Source organism: Choloepus didactylus, chromosome 3 (genome assembly GCF_015220235.1).
Source record: "Choloepus didactylus isolate mChoDid1 chromosome 3, mChoDid1.pri, whole genome shotgun sequence".
NCBI classification, from domain to species: Eukaryota; Metazoa; Chordata; class Mammalia; order Pilosa; family Megalonychidae; genus Choloepus; species Choloepus didactylus.
The window spans coordinates 133,186,774-133,209,130 of record NC_051309.1 but is presented as its reverse complement, the minus strand read 5'-3'; the positions used below and the strand labels follow the sequence as shown (position 1 = coordinate 133,209,130).

At 35.4% G+C, this 22,357-nt stretch overlaps 1 protein-coding gene across 5 annotated transcripts in view; it reads left to right on the top strand.

The window, feature by feature from the left end:
• Positions 1-22,031, top strand: part of TRPC3 (transient receptor potential cation channel subfamily C member 3) — a 78,783-nt gene extending 56,752 nt beyond the window's left edge. For 2 of the 5 annotated variants that reach the window (XM_037830580.1, XM_037830584.1), the window contains exons 9-13: positions 2,395-2,604; positions 3,885-3,932; positions 5,788-5,871; positions 18,614-18,689; positions 21,163-22,031. In XM_037830580.1, coding sequence (XP_037686508.1) covers positions 2,395-2,604; positions 3,885-3,932; positions 5,788-5,871; positions 18,614-18,689; positions 21,163-21,305 — 561 coding nt within the window. In that variant the 3' untranslated portion in view covers positions 21,306-22,031. The remainder of the gene's footprint in view (positions 1-2,394; positions 2,605-3,884; positions 3,933-5,787; positions 5,872-18,613; positions 18,690-21,162) is intronic. The other 3 variants (XM_037830581.1, XM_037830583.1, XM_037830582.1) reach the window with 3 other exon arrangements.
• Positions 22,032-22,357: the final 326 nt, after the last annotated feature.

Sequence of the window (22,357 nt, the reverse complement as noted above, 5' to 3'; positions counted from 1 at the left end):
CATGCTTTTTTTTTTTTTTTTTTCTGCTTATGACAAGGATTTAATAAAATAAAATAAAAAGTTTAAGTGCTTCCAGTCCCCCAACATACCCAGTTCTGGTGTGGGGGAGGAGAGGAAATTGAGCCCCAACACCCTGGTAGCTCCAGCGATAGCACCCCGAGAAAGCTGAGGCCACACCTGGCCTCCCTGAGGCCTGTGGGGGGTGAGGAAGGCCCTCCCACCTTCCCCCTCCTCAGACAGCTGCCCCCTCCAAGGGGGCGGGCTCTAGGGAGCACCACCCCTGATAGGTTCTACTTTCTCCTGAGGCCTGAGCTTAAGGGGGAGACACCATGGGGTGGTCCCCACCCCCTTATGGCTTTGCTCCAGGGAGGAATGGGCTGCAGCAGAAGACAAGTATGGACAGGAGCGGTTCCTTCAGTCCTGAGGCTGTGGGTGGGGAGGGCAACAAATGGCCAGGGCTCCCTGCTGTGGGGGCAGCTCAGGAGTCAGTAGTTGTGGAGGGCCAGGGGCCAGAATCCCAGGTATCCAATCCAGCCTCCTGTAAGGGTCAGCACTGTGCTGGGGTCAAGGGTCACCTCCCTCCCAGAGGTCCAAGGGCTCCTTCAGTAGCATGAAGCATGAGTTCATGGAAACTAAAGAGGCTTCTAGCCAAGCAGAGAGAGTCTGGGCCTTTTTGTTTTCCACCTGGATAGCTAGTCACACACAATCCATTGTCTTCTAGGGGCATGGCAGGGATTCCCACGAATTTTCTACTACTCATCCTTTACTCAGAGTGTATTTCAGAAGTTTATTTTGAAATTTTCAGTAAATTTTGAAATTAGGGCTTGGCCTTAGGAAAATTATTCTCTCCTAGATGGTTAGCCAGCCAACCATCTACAAAGATCATGGTAGAGGAATTACTAGATGTCTGGCAAACATTGATAAAGTTTCTTTATCTAGTTAGACTCTTTAGTATTTTAGAAATTACTTTTCCACTTTTTGTTTAGAATTGAACTTGGTTTGGCAGATTTTTTTATCCTCATGTATATGTTTTCTTCTGTCCTCCAGCTTCGTGTTCAGTACTTTTTATTGCTTTGTTGTATGCTAACTCCACTTAATTTCTATGTGTGTTTTAAAAACTCATAATATAGCTTTTTAGTTTCCTTGGCTGCTCAAGTGAATAGCATGCAATGGGTTAGTTAAACCATGGGAATCTAATGGCTCATGGTTTTGAGACTAAAAGAAAGTCCAGATCAAGGCATCCTCAAGGCAATGCTTTCTTCTGAAAGACCGGCATTCTGGAGCTGGCTGCCCACTATTCCTGGTCCTTGACTCCTCTGTCACATGACAATGCACATGGCAGCCGCTTCTGGCCTCTGTTTTCTTCTGGATTCTGCAGAATTTCAGCTTCTTTCTTCCCATGGCTTTTTCTTTATCTGTCTCAATTTCATTCTGCTTATAAAGGACTCCAGTAATAGGATTAAGACCCATCCTGATTAATGCGCACCACACCTTAACTGAACTAGTCTCATCCAAAGTTCCTACTTACGATGGGTTCACCCCCATAGGAATGGATTAGGTTTAAGAATGTGTTTTCTGGGGTACATGAAAGCTCCAAATCACCACAATAGCATTCTTCAAGAGGAAGTTTGGTTCTCTAGAAATGAAAACTGTGGTGCTTTGAACACCTGCTTGGTTGTGGTAATGGCAGTCTGAGCTGTGTGAACTGGGTGAGCCAACTTCCCATGGAAGACCTCCACTTCATTTCTTCTCTTCCTCCTATAAGTTAGGATGGTTATGCCCACCCCATCCACCACCCCCATTCCCCATGGAGCAGCACTGAGTATATAAGGAGATGTAAGAGTTCGGGTCACCGAGGGATTTATGTGACATTTGGGGACAGATACATAAACTTCAAAAAGCAATTCATCTGAGTACTGTTTTTTCCCCTTTGACTTCGGTGTATAATATGCTGTATCTGCAACCTGGCTTGAATGGGTCTAGGTGGGAGAGGAGAGTGAGTAGAGAGTGAGTAAACATTATTGAACATGCAGAATTGAGGGTGTAGGTGTAATTAATCTTTCTATCCTTCCTTGACCCTGAATTTTTCTATCCTTCCTTGACCCTGAATTATTCTTGCCTTTCTGCTTTGCCTTTGAATGGGAGACAGGGTAATTCTGGTTAAATTTTAGCAGGTACAGAGGCATATGGAAGTGAAAAATCAAGAAATGAGTGTCATAAAAGTGATACTCCCAATATTATGTTGGCCTATAGAAATTATATGCAGATAAATGTATATGTCACCTATATATTTCAAAAGCAGAATTTAGGTTCATTGCAAAACCCTACTGGAATCAGTTACTAGACTATTTTATTTTTAAAATCAGTTGTTATTTTTCTATTTTTGTGACATAGGATGACAGTGATGTAGAATGGAAGTTTGCTCGTTCGAAACTTTGGTTATCCTATTTTGATGATGGAAAAACATTACCTCCACCCTTCAGTCTAGTGCCCAGTCCAAAATCATTTGTTTATTTCATCATGCGAATCGTTAATTTTTCCAAATGCAAAAGGAGAAGGCTACAGAAGGATATAGAAATGGGAATGGGTAACTCAAAATCCAGGGTAGGTATTAAAAACTTACCAAGACCTTAAAATAAATGTTTTGTCTCTTTTTCCTTGTCTTTTGCTGTTTGTTCAGTAAGTTTTAAGTGTGCACGTAGAAGATGTTGAAAGTAACTGTACATTCCATAGTCTTTTATAGACTAACACTTAATATCATCATAGTAGTGTTTCAGAGTCACCTAGGCTGTGCCTAGCTTTTGGTCAGAACTTCATGTAACCACAAGATTAAAAATAAGCAAACAAACCAAACTTCTCTTAACTTGTTAAAAGTAAACAGGAAAGTTACTGCTTAGAAAACACTGTTTTTATGTATTCCATGATTCTCACCTGTTATTCTGAAGTTAGTTTTAACTTTAAATTTTTCTTTTGATATGTATATATTGTTCACTACCATCATATCCTTCTTATTTGTGAAAACTCTTTATTAGGCTACTTAATCTTTTTGCCTATAATTCCATAAAATACGTACATTCCACAGAGTATCATCAACTATTAACCATCAATATAACTTTTCATAATAAGAAGGAATGGTTTGTTCTTAAGTTGTCCTCATGGAGTCATACTTTACTTTAAACAAAGAAAATGAGTTTCTTGATGGCATTTCGGTATCATAAACTCACTTTTCAGGGCTAGAACTGGTATGGGAGACAAGATAGGAAGCAAGACAGGAGCAAATTCTCGGAGATAAAATATAATTTTTAAAATATAATTTTTGCCTAGTGTGTAAAAGCAACATGCTGGAAATGATCTGTAGCTGCAATACCCTATACAAGATAGCAGTGTTATCACCATCAAGTACAGGCCTTCTAGAGCAGAAGTAGAATATTTTTTCTCCACTGAATCCGGACAAGAAAGGATTTGTGCAGTTGGATTCGGGGCTCCTTTTTAAAATAGATGTGGGCATCCAAGATTTGTAATGCTCTGGAATCTTAGTCTCTAGGAAAGTGGCCTTTTGAACTTGTTTTTTTGATCTGGAAATCTCAAAGCTATAGAGTGGCAAAGCAGTGATTGGCTGTGACATCCCATGATTTTAAATAATACTTCATATGTACAGAGTGAAAAGCAGTTTAATGTAAGGAAAAGAGCCTGGACATTACACTTAGATTTGAGTTCTGGCTCTGATGACTTATTAGCAAGTAGCACAGATATATCATTTAACCACCTGAGCCCTAATTGCCTCTTCTGAAAGACAGAAAACTTTTGTAGGGTTGTTGTGAGGTTTAAATGGAACATACAAAGTACCAGCCTCAACAAATATCAGTGCCCTTCCTCATTCACAGTTTACAAAGTGGTTTGCTGTACATTTGAACCTCATGCAACGCTGTGAGGTAGGTATTATTATTCTCATTTTATAGATAAGAAAACTGAAGCCATTAAAGTAACTTGCTTATGCAAGCCCACATGGGCTAGTCAGTGTGGGATCTGGGCTGGAACTCAGGTTTTCTCTTGTCAGATGCCTAGCTCTTTCTCCTGCACCGGGCTGCCTCTTATGCCCAGCAGCTGTGACACTGCCTGCTTCCTGCTTCCCGCTTCCTGCTTCCTGCTTCTTGCAGGAGTTTTACCTTCAGCTGCTGGGTAGCTGATCTCTTAAAGGGGCCAAGCTCTAACTGCCATCCTCAGCTGCTCTTGCTACTGCTGAAATTGGCTTTGTATTTGAAGGAGCATTGTTTTTTGGGGGATTTGTTAGCTGTCTTTATTATTTAAGAAGGAAGCTTCTCAAGTGTGGGCACCCACAGCTCTTGCACTTCACAGAACGCACCTTAAGTTTTCTTTCTGTAGGAAACTGAATTCACTAGCTTCATTCCTAACATTATTATAATATGGAAGGGGGAAATACTAAATATGAGGTTCAAAAGAGCACAGCTAGAATTGCTCATCCAGATGACTTGTGGCTAGTAAGATTCCTGAAGAGGAAACACGGCTGTACACAGGAATGTGGGGGAGCAGTTGTGCTCAGTTTAGGGTCCTCTCCTGCCTGTATTGCACCACTAACCAGAAAGAATAGCTTTTCTCAAAGAATAGCTGATGCTGGCAATAGGAGGAAAGCTCCCTGGCTTCCCACTCTCCTGATATCTGGTTAAAAACTGTCTTTTGATTTTCCTTTTTAAATTGTGCCTGCAGCTAAGTCTCTTTACTCTTACTCATATTTGTAGACACTCTCCATATATTGACTTTAATTAAAAAAATTGGGAGAAATTATATTTTTGTGGTTTTCTTTTTTAGAGGAAAGGAAGGAGCCTTAAAAATCTTTTCTGCTCACCCTTACAGTTAACCTCAGTCAGTGGTCAGATACTGACCTCCAGTGGGAAGTAGGAGAAATTAATTTTGTTAGCCAAGGTTTTCTCCTGACACAGTTGTAAGAGAACAGATTTAGGAGGGTCTTTCCCTAACAATGCCACCTTGTTCCTAGCATCCCACACCTTCCTGAGTTACAATGGTGGGAAGTCAGGTGGTGGGGTGAATACAGATTTTGAATAAGGGCCTTACTTTTGAATCACACCTTAGAGATAGCAGACTGCCTGTCAATAAGAGACAGGCTCTGCTCATATAGATGAAGAGTCGACAGTAGTATGTTCCTCTTGCTCACTGCTCCTACCTACTCAAAAGTTAATCTGTAAAAGAAAATAGAGAAAAGAAAATAAAACCAAAACTCTTTAGCCCAATTCTCTTGAAAGTTGTGAACCTGGCTCAGTATAAGGCAAGATGACACCTGGGAAAATGTTTTATTTTGGAAAATATTTTAGGGCAATAAAATACAAGTTGATACCATCCAATTCTGTAGTGTGTGTCTGTTCAAGCCCAGGAGAGCAACTTAGGGTCACAGGCAGATAGAACCACCCCTGTGGAAAATTGAGTTCGAGATATCATGAATGTATTTTGATAAAGTACACAAGGTCCCTAAGAATAATTGCTTAATATGAGCCCCAACATTTTAAAATAAACTTTCAATTAAATAGTTCTACCACAGCACATCTTGCCACCATTTTGATAAATGTGAGCATTTGCTCACATTAATTTTTACCTTTTGAAAATATATTAAATCTCATATAAAACTCAACTTCCATAGAATGTTCTGAGGAAATGTTGACTCCCAAAATGTTATAGGGAGAATAAGGTCAATTATATTTTTGATTTCCAAATGAATGTATTCTAATTTACTAGGTTAATTGTATTTTTTCCTAGTTAAACCTCTTCACTCAGTCTAACTCAAGAGTTTTTGAATCACACAGTTTTAACAGCATTCTCAATCAGCCGACACGTTATCAGGTAAGCGTTCGCTAGACATACTTCTTTATCGCTGTGTAATTTCATATATGTTTGTGTTTGTGTGTATGTGTATTTTTGTGAATAGTGAGTGGAATTATATTCTTCAGATGTTCTTTGAGAACAATTCAGAATAGAGAAAATAGTATTTTAATTGGAGGGAACTTTAGAAATCAGTCCAAGTCCTTCAATTTTTTTTGTTGAAGAAGAGTTCCTTTTGCACATTGAAAGCAAAATTTTGCTACAATTTCCAAAGAACATTTGAGTTCCAAGCTGTGGGAGATATGTTATATTAGGATAAAAAATGCTTTCATGGTGGAAGAAATGAAAATGTGATACATTTCTCCAAGTTTTTCTTTCAGGTGATCCATTTTCCAAATGGGTCATTAGGCTACTATATTTGTTTCATCAGTACTACTTTAAAATATCTTTTGCATTTTTATATTGGATGTGACATTTTGAAGTATTTTCTATCTCAGAAGAAGTGATAGTCTTTTATTTTTGAAACATCTGATTGAACATTGTGATTATTCAATATTTAAATTTTTGATGTATACAAGGTCACAAGAATGAGAACCAAATCGTAATGTATTGGCAATATCAGTTAATTGGTATGGTCCTTTCTATACAGTTTGCTTGGAAGCAGAAAATTCTGCAATATTGCTTGGCACACGGCCTAGCACAGTGAGTGGCAGAGCCTTACTTTTTAATTATATTCCATTCTATGGTTGTACTTTATTTAACCAGTCTTATATTGACGGAAATAGAAAATACTGCTAATGTTTAGCTATTACAAGCAATACTGCAATAAATAACCTTGTATACATTTCAAACATGTGCAAATATATAGAATTGTTTGGCTAAAGTATAAATGCATTTTCAATTTTTTAGCTATTATCAAATTGATTTCCATGGAAGGTGTACCAATTTACAGTCTCACAATCAATGTATGAGAATGCCCATTTCCTCCTTAATTTACCAACAGTATGTTACCAAATGGTGTTTTTTTTCTTGGTCAAATAGGTACATAAAAAGGTGTCGGTGTAGTTTTACTTTTCATTTCTTTATTTTTTTATTCTTTATGACCATCTTTTCAAGTTTAATGTTTTATATGATTGGACTTGATTTATATTTGCTTTTCTTGGTGGGATTTTTGTTATTGATTAAGAGGAATTTCTTATATTTTAAAAAATTAGCACTTTGTGATATAAGCTGAGAATTATTTCCCCAGTTTGTTGTGTATTATTTTACTAATTATTGGGTTTTTCCCCTTCCAGAACTTTTTGAGTTTAGTCACATTTACAACTTATGGCTTCAGGTTTTGTGTCATATTTAGAAAAATCTTCCCTCTGAATGAGATTTTTTTTGAAGTTCTTACCCATATTTTCTTTAGTACTTTCATGGTCTTACTTTTTATATGAAAATATCTGATACTTGTAGACTTTATTTTGGTGTAAGATGTGATTGGGTATCCAAATTTTTCTTTGCAGATGACTATATGCCTGGGTGTATTGAATAATCTATCTTTCCCATTGATTTGAAATACCATTATTATCATTTACTAAATGTCTCTATTTAGATTTATTTCTAGGCTTTCTATTCTGTTCTATTGATCTATCCATTCATGCTTTAGAATCACGTTTATCTTAATTATTGTAGATAGAGTATTTGTAAATAGATATATACATACAAGCAACAATAATGTATATCTTGACCAGCTATAAACTTCTTAAGTAATACTTTATTTTCCTAATGTATTTAAGGACATTATTCCACTGTCTCCTTGCAGGGAATGTTGATGTGGAAAAGTTTGAGGCCAATCTGATTGTTTTCCTCATATAGTTGACCTGAGGTTTTAGTTTGAATATTCAAAATCATCTTTGTTTATCCTTTAAATCCAAAAACTTGCTATTGATTGTTCTGTAGGTGGATCTATATCAATTTTTCCTGGGACTGTATGCTCATTCAATCTATACATTCAAGTCTTCTTTTATTTCTCAATAATTATTGTCTTGAATTATACCTTGAAATATTTTTTCTGCTCCAATATTTTGTCCTTCTCCAAGGGTACCAGTTAGATGTTTGTTGAATCTTCTCTGCATGTCTTCCATAGTTACCGTTTTTCTCTATTCCTTTAGAATTTTCTATCCATTCCTTATTTTTTGGCTCATTTTTCTCAGGTGTATTTTATTCCTGTCTATCCTTGCTTTGCTACTTCTGATTGACCTTTCATTTCTGTGATGGTTTTATTTATTTTTTTCCACCTCTCCCTGAAATATGCCAGCTTACATTTCATTTCCTTCTTTCAGCTAACCATATCTTCCATGACTTCTTGTGTTTCTGCTTTGTGGTTTTATTTGAAAGATATGACTGAGTCTTTGTATTTTCATCTTTCTGTGTAAGAGCATTTTTTGCTGAGTGTTCTTTATTTGGTATTTCTTTTATTCTTTTTTTTCCCCCTTGGGCTAATTTAATATAGATCTTGTATAAGTCCCTTATGGATTATTAATCAGTTTTAAATGAAATAGTTTCTTCTTGGACCAGCTTCTTATAGGAGGTTTGACTGGAGTTGGAGGGTGTGAAGGCCACATTCCAGGCTAATTTTATTTTGGGCACAGTATTGTATATATGAGTTCATTTATCCTTTATTTTCATCCCCATTTGACTTTCTTATATAATGTGTCTAAAAACTTGGATAGTTCCAAGTTTCATTAGAGTTAGTGTTTTTGTTTCCAATTCTGCTTGTTGCTTTTGAGTGATTTAGGAGAAGTTGACAAGTTCTTTACTGTCAAGTTCAGACTTCTCATTGGCTGGAAATTGTTGTGCTTCTGTATGAGATGATCATTACTAAATGCCTAGAGACCCCAGAATCCAGGGGATTTTTCCATTTTTCTACTTGTGAGTCATGAACATTTCATATTTTCTAAGAAGAATTCCCTATACCTGTGGGGTAATCTGCGGTAACTCCCAAAAAGTGATAGTAGTGGAAGGGGAACTCAGAGAAAACAGTCTCAATCAGCTATACACAAACCATGTAAAACTTCATATAAACCCTTGATTATATTCAGATAAAAATCTCTTTATTATGAACTTCATAGGTGATAACAACTAATTGTTTATTTGTCATGGATTTTTGTTTCATGAGGTTTGATTACAATATATGGGACTTACCTTAAAAACATTGGACAACTTAGTCTTCTAAATGGAGATTAGTTGTTTACACAAATTCTAATTGTGCTGTGACAACTCAGAACATTTTTAGAATATCTTTTGGGAATTTCTGTTATCAGTATATAAGTCATACACACACAGATCTGTTTTATTATTTCCTAGTTACTGGACTCAACTAATGATCCATCTTATTAACAAAACTCAGTGCCATATGACTTTACATTCTTTAAAAAGTAATCACATCCGCTTTCAGGAAACAAATGGCCATCACCAACCTGGTCATCATCTGACATTTTTTACATACAAATGAGTGTTTCCCCCCCAAGACAATTACTTCAAAGATATAGATTCAAGTGTGCCTCAAGGGACCACAGAAGAAGAGTTTTAAAAATGCTTTGATCAATAGCAGTGTTATTTTATATTAACATTAAATGTTAATTGTGCTGAGGTAATTCTTCTACATGTGTAAAGAGTATTTTGAAAAACTGAGGATGATTTTTTGAAGAAGAGAACATAAATACTTGGAGGGATGATTATGATTGAATTCTGTTTGTTTTAGCAATATTTTATTGAATATCTGTTAGTTTGGTTATTTCAAGTTAAAAGCACTCAAATGTGCAAGGTAACCTTAAAAAGTAGGATCATATTATTAGACTCCACAGAAACTGTGCTGTAGATCCTTGGGTCTTAACTCTCTCTGGTGTCTCTCATGGCTTCTCTGCTTTCACAGCCTCTTCCCATTTGGGAACACCTTCGGCCCAGGTGGTATTGGATAGTCTTTGGTCCAGCTAGTGGTTCCTGGTCCATCCCTGAAGGGCAATCATAGCTGGCTTGGTTTTACTGGAAGCACATGGAAATTATTCTCAAAAGGGGGCAGTGAGAGGCAGGGATGATGAGCCACAGGGCACATTCAGGACATCCCCTATTATGCATGGCCTTAGGTTATAAGGATACAAAGATACATGCAGTCTCTGGCTCTCAGGCTCTCTCAGCTGGAGTGGAAAGGCAATGTTGAGGTGTGGGGGGAAAGAAAGAAAAACTAAACAAACATTCATACAACCCTGTGCTATGTCTCACTGTGCTGTATGGTATAGTTGAAATCAATATGAAATGGTGTGGAAACTCAAGGAAACCCAGAGGAGAGGAACATTTGAAAACCAATCAAGTAGAAAAAGCAAATTTATTCTCAAAGAGTAGAATGGTTACAAGACACAGTGAAGTAGATTTTGGCTCAAAGCAAAGAAATTATTTTCTAACAGCTACACCATGGCCCTAAAATAGATTAAACCAGCTGTCTGGAAAAAGTAGCAAGCTCTTAATCACCGATGTATATACAGAGGTTGTGCAGTGGTAATCTGTCAGGGAGTCTCACAATGAGTGGTATGAAAATATGAAAAATGCAGCTACTTCCAACATCCCTTCCCTTTCTTTAAATCTTCTCTATACTTCTAAATTCTTCATGTTTTTCATTACCTTATATTCACATTTCATGGATTGCTAAAATTCATATTATAGAAGCTACTGATGACAGTCAGATCTGACTTCTCTGTGGAATTAAATGGGAAATTGAATGTTAAAGTACCTGATGCAGTACTTAATAATTGCTAGTAAATTTGAATCAGCAAAAATAATCAAGTGAAAGGAAAGCGTTATTTGTTTTGGGAAGGAAAGGCATACCCAGATATCTAGTCACCCACATCTTAATCCTTCTCCCAGTTCCTGAACAGTCTTGCTGGAGGGTTGAGAAATGAACTTGGATTTGTTCTCAAGAGTTAACATTTGGGGTAATTACTATCTTTGGGCCTCACCTGGTGTTCAGGTTTGTTTAGGCTGCCATTAAGCAAAATACCAGAAATGGGTTGGTTTTTATAAAGGGAATTTATTCAGTTACAAATTTAAAGTCCTAAGTTCATGGAAGTGTCCAAACTAAGGCATCAACAAGACGATACGTTCACTGAGGAAAGGCTGATAACTTCCAGAACACCTCTCAGCTGGGAAGGCATGTGGCCGGCGTCTGCTGGTCCTTTGCTCCCGGGTTGTGTTTTAGCTCCTCTCTCTCAGCGACTGTGCATCTTGGCCTCTGTCTCCCAGGGCATTTCTCTCTAAGCATCTGGAGGTCCTCTGTTAGATTCTCTGGGGCAGACTCAGGGCTTCATCTCTTAGCTTAGCATCTCCAGGCATCCTTCTGTCTGCATCTCCAAGCGTCTTCAAGCGTCAGCATGTGTCAGCTCTTTAGCTCTTTTAAGAACTCCAGTGAACCAATCAAGACCCACATTGAATGGGCAGGGTCCACACATCCCTGGAAATAAACCAATCAAAGGTTTCACCCACAGTTGGGTGAGTCACATCTCCTTGGAAACACTCAATCAAAAGGTTTCACCCAACAAGATTGGGTTAAAAGATCATGGCTCTTCTGGAGTCCATAACAGTTTCAAACCGGCACACCTGACCACCACTCATTTCCAATTTTGGAACCTCTCTCTAGGCTTTCCACATCTTGGACAGAGAACATCCATGGTCTACAAAGTCATAGTGTCCTTAAAGTATGGTTCACGGGCTCATACCAAGAAATCTGGATAATCTTTGGAGGTTTTTGAAATGTGGAAAATAATCTGTAGACTTTGATTGTGTCAGTAACTTGACCATAAGGAAAAAAAGATGAAACTGTTACTGGTCAATTTAATTTCTGTTCCTAGCTTTGATTAAAGAATCAGTTATAAATTTAGTTAAAGGTATTATTTGAAAAGGTCCTTTTACTTGTTATGTATGAGTTTCATGGTTCTTGCCTTCAATATCATCATTATTAAGATTGATTAATCAAGATTTGCTCTGTACAAGCATAAATGATGCAAATATAATAGTTGATATTAATTGAGCACCTACTGTGTAATTTACATGCATTATCTCTTATAAGAGAGATTCTAATGCTTCCATTATACAAATTAAGACAGCAAAGTAACACAGCTGGTAAATCATGGAGGCACAACTCAAACCCAGGTAATTTGCCCTTGCTGCCCATGTTCTTAACTGCTGTACCATACTGCCTTAGGTTCACAAGACATGCTGCTAATAGAATGGAAATGGCTAGCTTGCCCTCTTCTCTGAGCTGCATGTCATTTTGGAATTCACATGAATATATTCTTCCAAAATGAAATTAACAGATGGACTATTAACAGATAGTGTCAAGTGTGGGAAACTGGTTTCAGTCCAACATCAGGTTTCTTGCCTTGTTGAATTCATCATTACATTCAGCCTTGGTACAATGGTGAATATGTACATTTAGGCTGTAAATGTTAAGGTGAAGAGTTTTGTGGAATACATGGAAAGCTTAAAACATACCACATTTTGATGGGAAAATTGTCAGCCTGTAACCATGATTTTCCCTGAAGGTTAAAGATGCAATGCAGATGAATATACCTACTATTTCCTCCTTCAGTAAGAGAATGTAATCTGAGTGGCAGGATTTTTCTGGGGAACATGAACTCTTATGTGAATTATAAATACTCTTTTCCTATCATCTTCCCCTCAGGCAATAAATGTGAATTCTTTTCCTCAGACTTTTTCCTAAGCATGATTTTACATAATTGTACAATAAATATTTTAGAGAGATTATGCTAGGAAATGTGGTAGTAGTAGCTTAATCTTCAAATTTTTCTTTATAAATAATTCTGACAATAGCTAATCCTTTCTAAGAGGAGCTGTGCTTTTACATACATTCATGTATTTAATCTGCACAACAATTTATGAGTTGAATTTCTTATCCCCATTTTATAGATTAGGAAATGGAAGCTTAGAGAGTTTAAGTAACTTAAGTGCACTCAGCTAGTAAATAAAAGCCTGTATTCAAATTCAGAGATTTCTGACTCTAAAACCTATTTTGCCTTACCTTAATTTTTACAGTTCTATTTCATGTAGACATAGAATTTCTAAATAAAACCTTTCTGAGTGGTTCTGAATAATTTTTTTAGGCTCTGAGTTATTCTCACTTTCTTTACCAGCTAAAGTGTTTACAGCTTCATTTGTAAAAGGGAAAAATATTTGTCTTTTTATTATTGAAGGGCTATTGCTGCTGAATAAGGGGGAATAATACCAGGCTAGTGAGGCACATTAATTTTCTAGGTAATATTGAAAACCTATTGTATAAAAATATTTTGAGTTTTTTATTTTATTATATTTAAAATTTTAACTATGAACTATTTCAAACACAGAAAAGTATTGCACGTATTCTAGTAGACATCTATGTGACCATCACCTAGATTTAATAAATGTTAACATTTTGCCATACTTATTTTGGATCTTTTTTAAAAGAAATATAACAATATTAATACAACTAAAACACCCCTACTCTATCCCACTAACCTTCCTCCTTCCCCAGAGATCCTCAAGTTTTACTTGTGTTCTTCCCATGTATACTTTCATATTTTTATTATATACATATATATTCATAACAATATGTACCACTTTTATGTGATTTTGACATACACAAATAATATATTTGTTATATTATATTATAAATCCTTCTGCTTTTTTTCACTTTATGCTTTTGAGAATTACCTATATTGATACATGTGTATTTGATTTTTTATTTTAACTGCTGAATAATACTCCATTGTATGAATAAACTATTGTTTATTCATTCTGCATTAATGACTATTTAAATATTTTCCATTTTAACTAATATAAATAATGCTGTAATAAATATCCTAATAATTTCTCCTTCTTCACATTCATAAGTTTCTCTGGGTTATATACATGGAAGTGTATGTTTATATTCCCAGAAGCAGAGTATAAAAGTTTTCCAGCATTCTCACAAGCACTTGGTATTATCAGATTTAAAAATTTTTACCTGCTAGTAAACAACTGGCCTGTGCTTTTGAAAAATGTCTGCATCATTAAAAACAAAGAAAGGTTGAAGAACTATTCCAGATTAAAGGAGACTAAAAAATACATGACATTTAAAAGGTGTGATCCTTGATTGGGAAAATGCAACAGTACTGAAATAGACAAAATTTGAATATGGGCTATGTATTAGATAATTTTTGATCTATGTTAATTTTTCTAAGCTTGATAATTATAGTATGGTTATATATGAGAATATTCTTGCTCTTAAGAGATATGTACTGATGTATTTAAAGATAAAGGGACATAATATCTGCAAATTATTTTCAAATGATTCAGCAACATAATGATAATATACACAGAGAAAGATTTTATTTAGAAATCCTACTTCTACAGGAAAGAAAACTTCTTAAATATTAAGGTGAGGCAGAATGACTTTGTAGTAAAAAAAAAAACAAAAAAACTTCTGGGTTTGAATACAAGCCTTTATTTACTAGCTGAATGAACTTAATGTGGAAAATTCTTAACATTGATGAACCTAGGTGAAGAGTATAATTGAATTCATTTTACTTTATTTTCAAGTTTTCTGTAGGTTTGAATTTTTTTTTTTTCAATGAAAAAAAAAAAATGTTTGCCAAACTGATGGGTGAGAATTGGTGAGTGTTGTTTTAATAAACCCGTCCCAGATTACAGGTGAGATCTGACATCTTTTCATATATTTTTGGTCATTCAGGTTTCCTCTTCTGTGAGTTTAAACTCCTTGCCTGATTCTATTGGACTGTTTGTCTTTTTCTTATTGACTTGTCAAAATTCTGTAAATATTCCAGGTAGTAATTCTTTATCATTATGTATTACAAACAACTTCTCACTCGGGCTTATCTTTTAAATTTGTGTTATGAGTTCATTAAGTAGTCTCAAGGTGTGAATGTATGAAAGTATTGTTTTACTTTTCAATAATTTCCCACTAACTGTCATATTTTGAATTCTTTTTTTCAAAATTATCCCTTTACAACATCTTAGCAAGACTCTCTAACTTGCCAGTAACTTTTGGTTATTAGAAAAATCTCATGTTTGTGTTAAAGAGGTGGTCATGTTTATTTTGAAGCTTAAATCTCCAAATCAAATCTACACCTCTTCTCTTCCCCACCCCTATGGCTCTAGGGGTTTAGGCAGAGAGGGGTTGTGATCTGCTTTTTATATAGCTCTCCACTAACTCTTCTAGATGCTGAGTCCTCACCATGTGTAATGGGAAGGAGACAAAAGCAGAGGGCAGACGTCTTTTCACTTGAGTAAACTGTAGGTTTTCCTTATTGTTGTCACTACTGCTCTAACTTTGACTGATTTTTGGTGCCCTCTTTGTGGCAGGCACCAAAATGCTGCCTCTCTAATTGGATAGGGGAATGTATGGAGGACTTCAAAAGACTCTAAGGGATGCTTCTCCTTTTCTCACTGATGTGGAGCTCTGACTCTGACTTGAGGTGGGGATTTAATTTTATCATTTTTTCATAAGTATAGCCCATTGTTCCAGCTCATTTATTGAACAGACCATGTATCCAACACAGTTGGAAATTTATATCTGTTTATCACATGATGGGAGTACAAGTTGACCCAATGGTTGCTCCTCTTGCATCTCTTAATTTTTGTTTCTTCCTGAGTTAATTGCCACAAGCATGCCAACAAGTCTGCTGAAGTAGGCATTCAATTGAGAACAGGATGCCAGGCTTCCTTTCTTTTAGGCACCCCTAATCTTTATGAGTGACTGGATTTCCCCTTCCTTTGGCTTCTGGGGTTGGGAGAAAGCACTCCCTGCCCCCAACACAAGGTACGGAGAAAATAACCTCTCTCCCCAAAGGCACGTGATCTCTCCCGTGTCTCAATGCTTTTCCTTATGGTGGTAAGGAAGTGGTGGGTGGTAAATTCAGTTCTGATCCATTGATTCTCAGTAAACCCTTATGGAAGGTGGCTGGCCCCAATTGCTGGTGGCAGTTTAGTCTTAAACTGTGGGGTACTTAGCACTTGTTGTCATCAGTTTTTGGCTTATCAATAATTCCAGAACAACAGGAAAAATCTTACTTGACAAAGATTACATTTCACTATTGTATCCTTTATTGTATAGAAGTTAATTTTTTTATATCATCAGATTTGTCAATCTTTTCCTTATGGTCTATCCTTTCTTTCATCTTGTTCAAGAAATATTTCATTATCACTTTAAAATTTTGCTTTTCACATTTGGATTTTTAATCTATTTGGTTTTTTTGTGTGCGTATGGTTTGAGACAGGTATCTAATTATTGTCCCGGCACTATTTATTGAACAGTCTTTTCTTTCCCACTGCACTTAAAGCTACTTTTAACTGATTTGCAGAACTCTGTATTTTTTTTCTTTAGGAATCTGCCTTCACTGTCACCTAAATTGAACTAGATTTGTGGTATGTTCATACATCATGGTTAATTGTTCCTCATAGATTTGAAGTTTCACTGGAGCAAGAATTGTGTTTATGTTGTATCTCCCTACCTAATATAGTACCTGGCACAGAGTTGGCACTCAATAAATACTTGGTGAATGAATGAATGGGCCCAGGCTAAGATCCACCCAGCTGTGAGTCTCTACAGGGGTCTAGATTCCACACAAACATGTTTTATATTTTACTATGCATGGAGTCTTACATTTTTGGTAGCATGGGCTCCCTCTTGACCTTTTATTCTCTGAGACAAATAGATATTTGAAACATCCTAGATTCCTCTCTTTTACTTGACCTTGGCATCTCATAGGTCATTTAGGTTCATAATTTCTATTTCCTGAATATTGAGGAATATTTTCCATTCTCACTATGTCTGCATTTTGTTCAGGCCTTTTTTTTCTTTCCTTTATTATCCTTTTACTGTACATTTGATATATGCACAAGAATATGTATAACATATAGTGAATTATGAAGCATAATTACATGCACACCTTTGAAACCACCACCTACCTGAGAATGAGAATATTATCCATCTGGTGCCTCTACTTATGTTTTCCTCCTCATTCCACCTCCCCCACCCTCACCTCCCCCTTCACCTAAGAGATAATCACTACCCTGAAGTTTGGGTTTCTCATCCTCTTCAAATAGAGTTTTAATACATATATAGATATTCCTAAATAATGTATTATATAGATTTATTTGTTACTGCGCTTTGTAAAAATAGTATCATACTTTATGACGTGTTTTGCAACTTGAATTTTTCATTCAACATTACCCTTCTAAGATTCATCCATCCTGTTATGTGTGTCAATGGTTCATTAATTTCACTGATGAACATGACATTCCATTGTGTAAGATACTGTGATTTATTTGTCCATCCTCCTGTTATTTGTTTGGACTATTTCCCGGTTTTGCTACTGTGGACAGAGTTGCTACAAATGTCTCTTGGTCCACCTGTATAAAATTTTTCTAGGCTCTATACTAAGGAGTGAAATCTCTGGATGGAAGAACATGCAAATGTTCAGTTTAAAAGATAATACCAATTTGTTTTCAAAGTGGTTCTGTCTGTTTACACTTATGCCAGTCAAGTATAAAAGTCCCCATTGATCCACATCTTTTCCAGTACTTGGCATTATCAGATTTATTTTTTTGCCATTTAGTGGACACAAAATTGCATCACCTTACAATCATAATTTGCGTTTTCCCAAGAAAGGAGTTTGAGATTGTTTCATATGTTTGTTTACCCATTCACGTTATCATTTCTGTGAAATGCTTGTCTTTTGCCCATTTTCCCTTTTTTTTTTTTTTTTGTGAGTTTTTCTTACAGAATTAGAGTTCTTTATGTATTTTTGGAACCAAATCCTTTGCTAGTTATAAGTATTTGCAGTATTCTCTCCCAGTTTGTGGTTTGCCTTTTCACTTTTTTTAAATGCTATCTTTAAAAACAGAAGTTTTAAATTTTAATCATGTTTAATTTAATTCTATTGTAATTAGAATTTTTTCTCATTCTAAAAATATCCAGCTCTACTCTGAGTTTATAAATATATTCTTCTATATTTTCTTTTAAAAGACTTAAAAGCTTTGCCTTTTGTTTGAATGGTGTGGCCTCCAATTTCATTTTTCCATAGATAAACAATTATCCTATAAGAGTATTTATTTAGATTGAAAAATATTCACCATACATATGGCTAAGAGAGGAAAGCATGCAATGTAACAGAATATATTGTATTTAGAAAACATAGAACTTAATACATATAGTAATTATAACAGATACCATGTTTAAAGGAAAGATACTAGAAGGACATACACCAAAATAACAACAGTGCTTATGTTTGAGTAGTGGAATGAAAGATGATTTTGTTTATTTCTTTGGTTCTTTTCTATATTTTCCAAACTCTTTGTACTGAGCATATACTCATGTATTTTTTAAAAATAGCTAGAAATTTTTAAAAAGGTAATTATTTCTATTTGTTATTAATGTAGAGTGTCAAGGTATTTCAAAGAGAAACCAAGAGTTGAAATCTTCCATCTTAACTTTCTCCATTTCTGAGGCAAAAAAAAAAAAAAAAAAAGTGCTAATGCATTGTGCTGTAAGTCTCAGTAGCAGGTGAAATAGCTTAAGTCCTGAAACCTGGGTGATTCTTACATAAATTGTTAAATAAAGTTTCTCTTTCCTGAGTTATTTGCTTTCTAGGTATGTAGGGCTCTTTGGAGAACAGGTTCCAGGTTGCTTATACATATCATTGGCAATTTAATATTTCTTTTTGCCCAACAGCAGATAATGAAAAGACTTATAAAGCGGTATGTTTTGAAAGCACAAGTAGACAAAGAAAATGATGAAGTTAATGAAGGTAAGCATCTCCATTTGAGAAATATCCTTTTACAACTAACTTAATGAATTTGGAAAACTTCATATTGAAGCCTCCTGTAAAAATCCTATCTCAGGCTATAGTTCAGGTTCCTTCAAGATTGACAGGGGAATCTCATGTTACATTTCTAATCCTCTGTCTTTTTAAAGAAACAGTTCTTAAAAATGTCAGAGACAATTCATCTCTGCTTGGAATACCCAGATTCTTCAGAGTAAAGCTTGCCATCCTTCTGAGAGTTTAGAATCCTTGTTTCATTAGGTAGCCAGTAGTGTCAGTTCTATTTCAGTGGGTTCATATTAGTGTTAATGTTTTTTGGGTGATACAGGTAAAATAATGGCAAACTCAAAAGAGATTCCCTGTCTCTTCATGGAAACCTCTACATTGTTGTCCAGAAACAAATCTCCAACTGGTGTTTCTCGTTTATCTTTCATTTTTTTCCTTGGCTCCTTACTTAAGTGTGCCTATTTTTCAAGGCACATTCTGAGCAGGCCATCTGTCTGAATTATAAAAAGTTTTCATCAAAGTCTGGCGAGTAGGCCAAAGCACAGGCCCAGGGTTGAAAAGAAACCAACCTGGGAGAAATCAGTTGACATAATAATTGAAACTGTAGCTTCTAACACCAATGTGATGTCACTAGATCTGTCTGCATTGATAAGAGAAGAAAAAGCTAAATGTAATAAAATTTATTAAGAAAAAGACTTTGAAGCCATTACTTGATTAATGTAAGGAATCTCATGCAAATCTCAGTCAATCCAATGTTATGTGTTTGTAGAAAAGAAATCGATGAATGTTTGATAGATTAGTTTGTGAACGAGCAAAAATTCAATCATGGGTGACCTATAAACATTTTCAGGGAGACAGGATTGGATAAGTTGTCATATAGAAAGCAGAAATTGATCAGTTGTATTGTACCTCCCTGAAAAACACTAATTAATTGGGGAGACTGGATGGCCATAACAAAATTGAAAACAAGGAGCATCTTCCAGACCCTTGCACAAAAGAGGAAACTTTTAATGAAAAATTTGGCATTTTGAACAAAGTTCTAACTATAAGAAAGTAGATCAGGTAGCTTAACCTCTCCATTTAATAAATGAAGAAATTGTAATCTGAAGGAGTTGAGTAATTTATGATTACCACAGTGGCAGATTAAATACAACTTAATGTGTAGTCTCCCCATGACTCAAGAACAAGAAAGAACAAAATGGTAATAGGAAGGTGAAAGGAGTCCACTAGGCTTGTGGCCTGAGTATGAAGCTGAATAGAGTAATAATCCATTTCTCTCACCAAAGACTGGCCTTGGGATTTCAAATTAGATCAGTTTATTTCCTCTATATTGCCATACACAAAAGGAAGAACCACTTTTTTTTAACCACAAAAAAATCCACAGATGTATTTTGTGTATTCCTGAGGAGGATGGAATTCTTTAAAATAAAAAGATTGACTTTTATATAATAGAAGAATATTAAAAATATACTTTAAAGCATTAAAAAAAACAGGAAATACCATCAAAGGTGTGTTTTACATGCTATTCTATTATACAAAGTTAAGCCATGTATCAGTGACTTGAAGAATCATTTCTTGATTGCAAGATAAATTTCTGCCCCAGTGTTCAGCCTTGAAGGTCAATGGCTTATCTACATTGCATTCATTTGCAAGAGAATTCAATTAACAGTTGCAATCTATAGGTGCTCAAAATGCTGCCTGGCTGAATTACAGGAGCACAGTGTTTTGATATCCAAAAGTCTCTTATTCTCTTGAAGAGTTTATAATCTACATATTGCTAGTGGTATCACACCTAAACCCTCAACTTCACCACTGCTGATTACTCCTTGGACATAGATCGTCTGTGCCAGCCAAACTAATCTATTTGTTCATTGACTCCATCCATGCCTTTATTCATCATAATTCCCCTTCCCTAATAAACACCCTTATGCCTTCCTCTTCCCTTCTCATCCTTCAAAACTTAACTTAAAATTTACCTCTTCCACATTAGTTAGTATTTGTGTATTTAATAGATTGATTCATCAGTAAATTTCAGCTTTGCTAGGACACCCCCCAGCTTCGATCCTGATAATGGGTGATGATCCATCTAGGTATCAACCCTTATGCTTGAGGGAAAATAAGGGACTTCCTGTAGACAGAAAGGAGATACTCTGGTTTTGGATCAATTTTCAGAGAAATTACCCTGTGTTAAAAGTTGAGTGAGCCATAAAACAATACTTACAAAGCTATTTAAAAATATTAATAGCTGGACTATTTCTAACTTTTTAAAAATGTTAATATATTTTCAAAGAAGACATTTCTTAAACATTTTAAAGGAAAAAAAAATCTGAAGTAGCTATCCTGAAGTCTTTATGAATCAAATATATTCATTTGTAGAATTTTACTCTTTGTTCTTTTCAAAATCCAAAGAGCAAACTACTAAGTATATATATATTTTTCATACAAACTATAGGTGAATTAAAGGAAATCAAGCAAGATATTTCCAGCCTTCGTTATGAACTTTTGGAGGACAAGAGCCAAGCAACCGAGGAGTTAGCCGTTCTAATTCATAAACTCAGTGAGAAACTGAATCCCAGCATGCTGAGATGTGAATGATGCAGTAACCTGGAATTATGGCTTTGACTATAGCACAAATGTGGGCAATAATATTTCTAAGTATGAAATACTTGAAAACTTATGGTGTACATTTTTAGGATTAACTACCTTGATCATGTGAAACTTTAAAAGTTAGGTCTTAATGGGTGTACTGTTTCATCACATGAAAAATTGTCTTCATTTTAACTCTCTGCCTTGACATTACAAACAATGATGTATCATTGTATTTATAGGCTCAATATTACTACACTGTTGACATTTTTGCCCATTTTAGAATAATCTTTAAGCATTTGCACTACCTGTTTGTCCCCGAGAGACTGTAAGCTCCTTGGGGGCAGGGACCATGTCTTATTCATCTTTGTATCTCCAGCATCTAGTACAGTGCCTGGTACATAGTAGGTGCTCTATAAATATTGTTGAAACCAACTAAACTGAACTGCCAACAAAACACAGATACAAATAAAAAGGCCATCGCAATGTAGCATACCTTCCTTTGTCCAAGTGCTGAAAAGACTTTTTTTTCAATAGAAACTAAAGAAATTTTACAGTGGCTATGACTTGCTGAAATTTTCTTGGAATTCTTTGGCATTGCTGATAATTATAAAACCATTGAGCCCCGAGTAAAAAGTTTAATAATGAAATGGGTTAATAGAAAATATACTTACATTACATATTTAAGTTTCATAGAATTGTTCAAAACAACACATTAAAGATTTTTTTAAAGAATATTGTTTGCTTTCTGTCCTAGATTTTCATTTGTGGTTTCTCAGTAATGTGAATTTAGTTAGTAGGTCAGAGAATTTTTTAAAAGTTGGGAGCTATTCAAGGTTGTTATTTTGTTATAACCCACTTTCTGCCTTTGGTTTTTAAAAAATTTTTACTGTGGTAATATATATACAACGTAAAATTTCCCATTTTAACCATTTTCAAGGATAAAATTCAGTGGTATTAATTACATTCACAATGTTGTGCTATCCTCACCACCAGCCCTTGAAAGGTTTTAATATTAGATAAAAATCAACAAGCAACCTCATGCCTTGCCCCATTAGCTC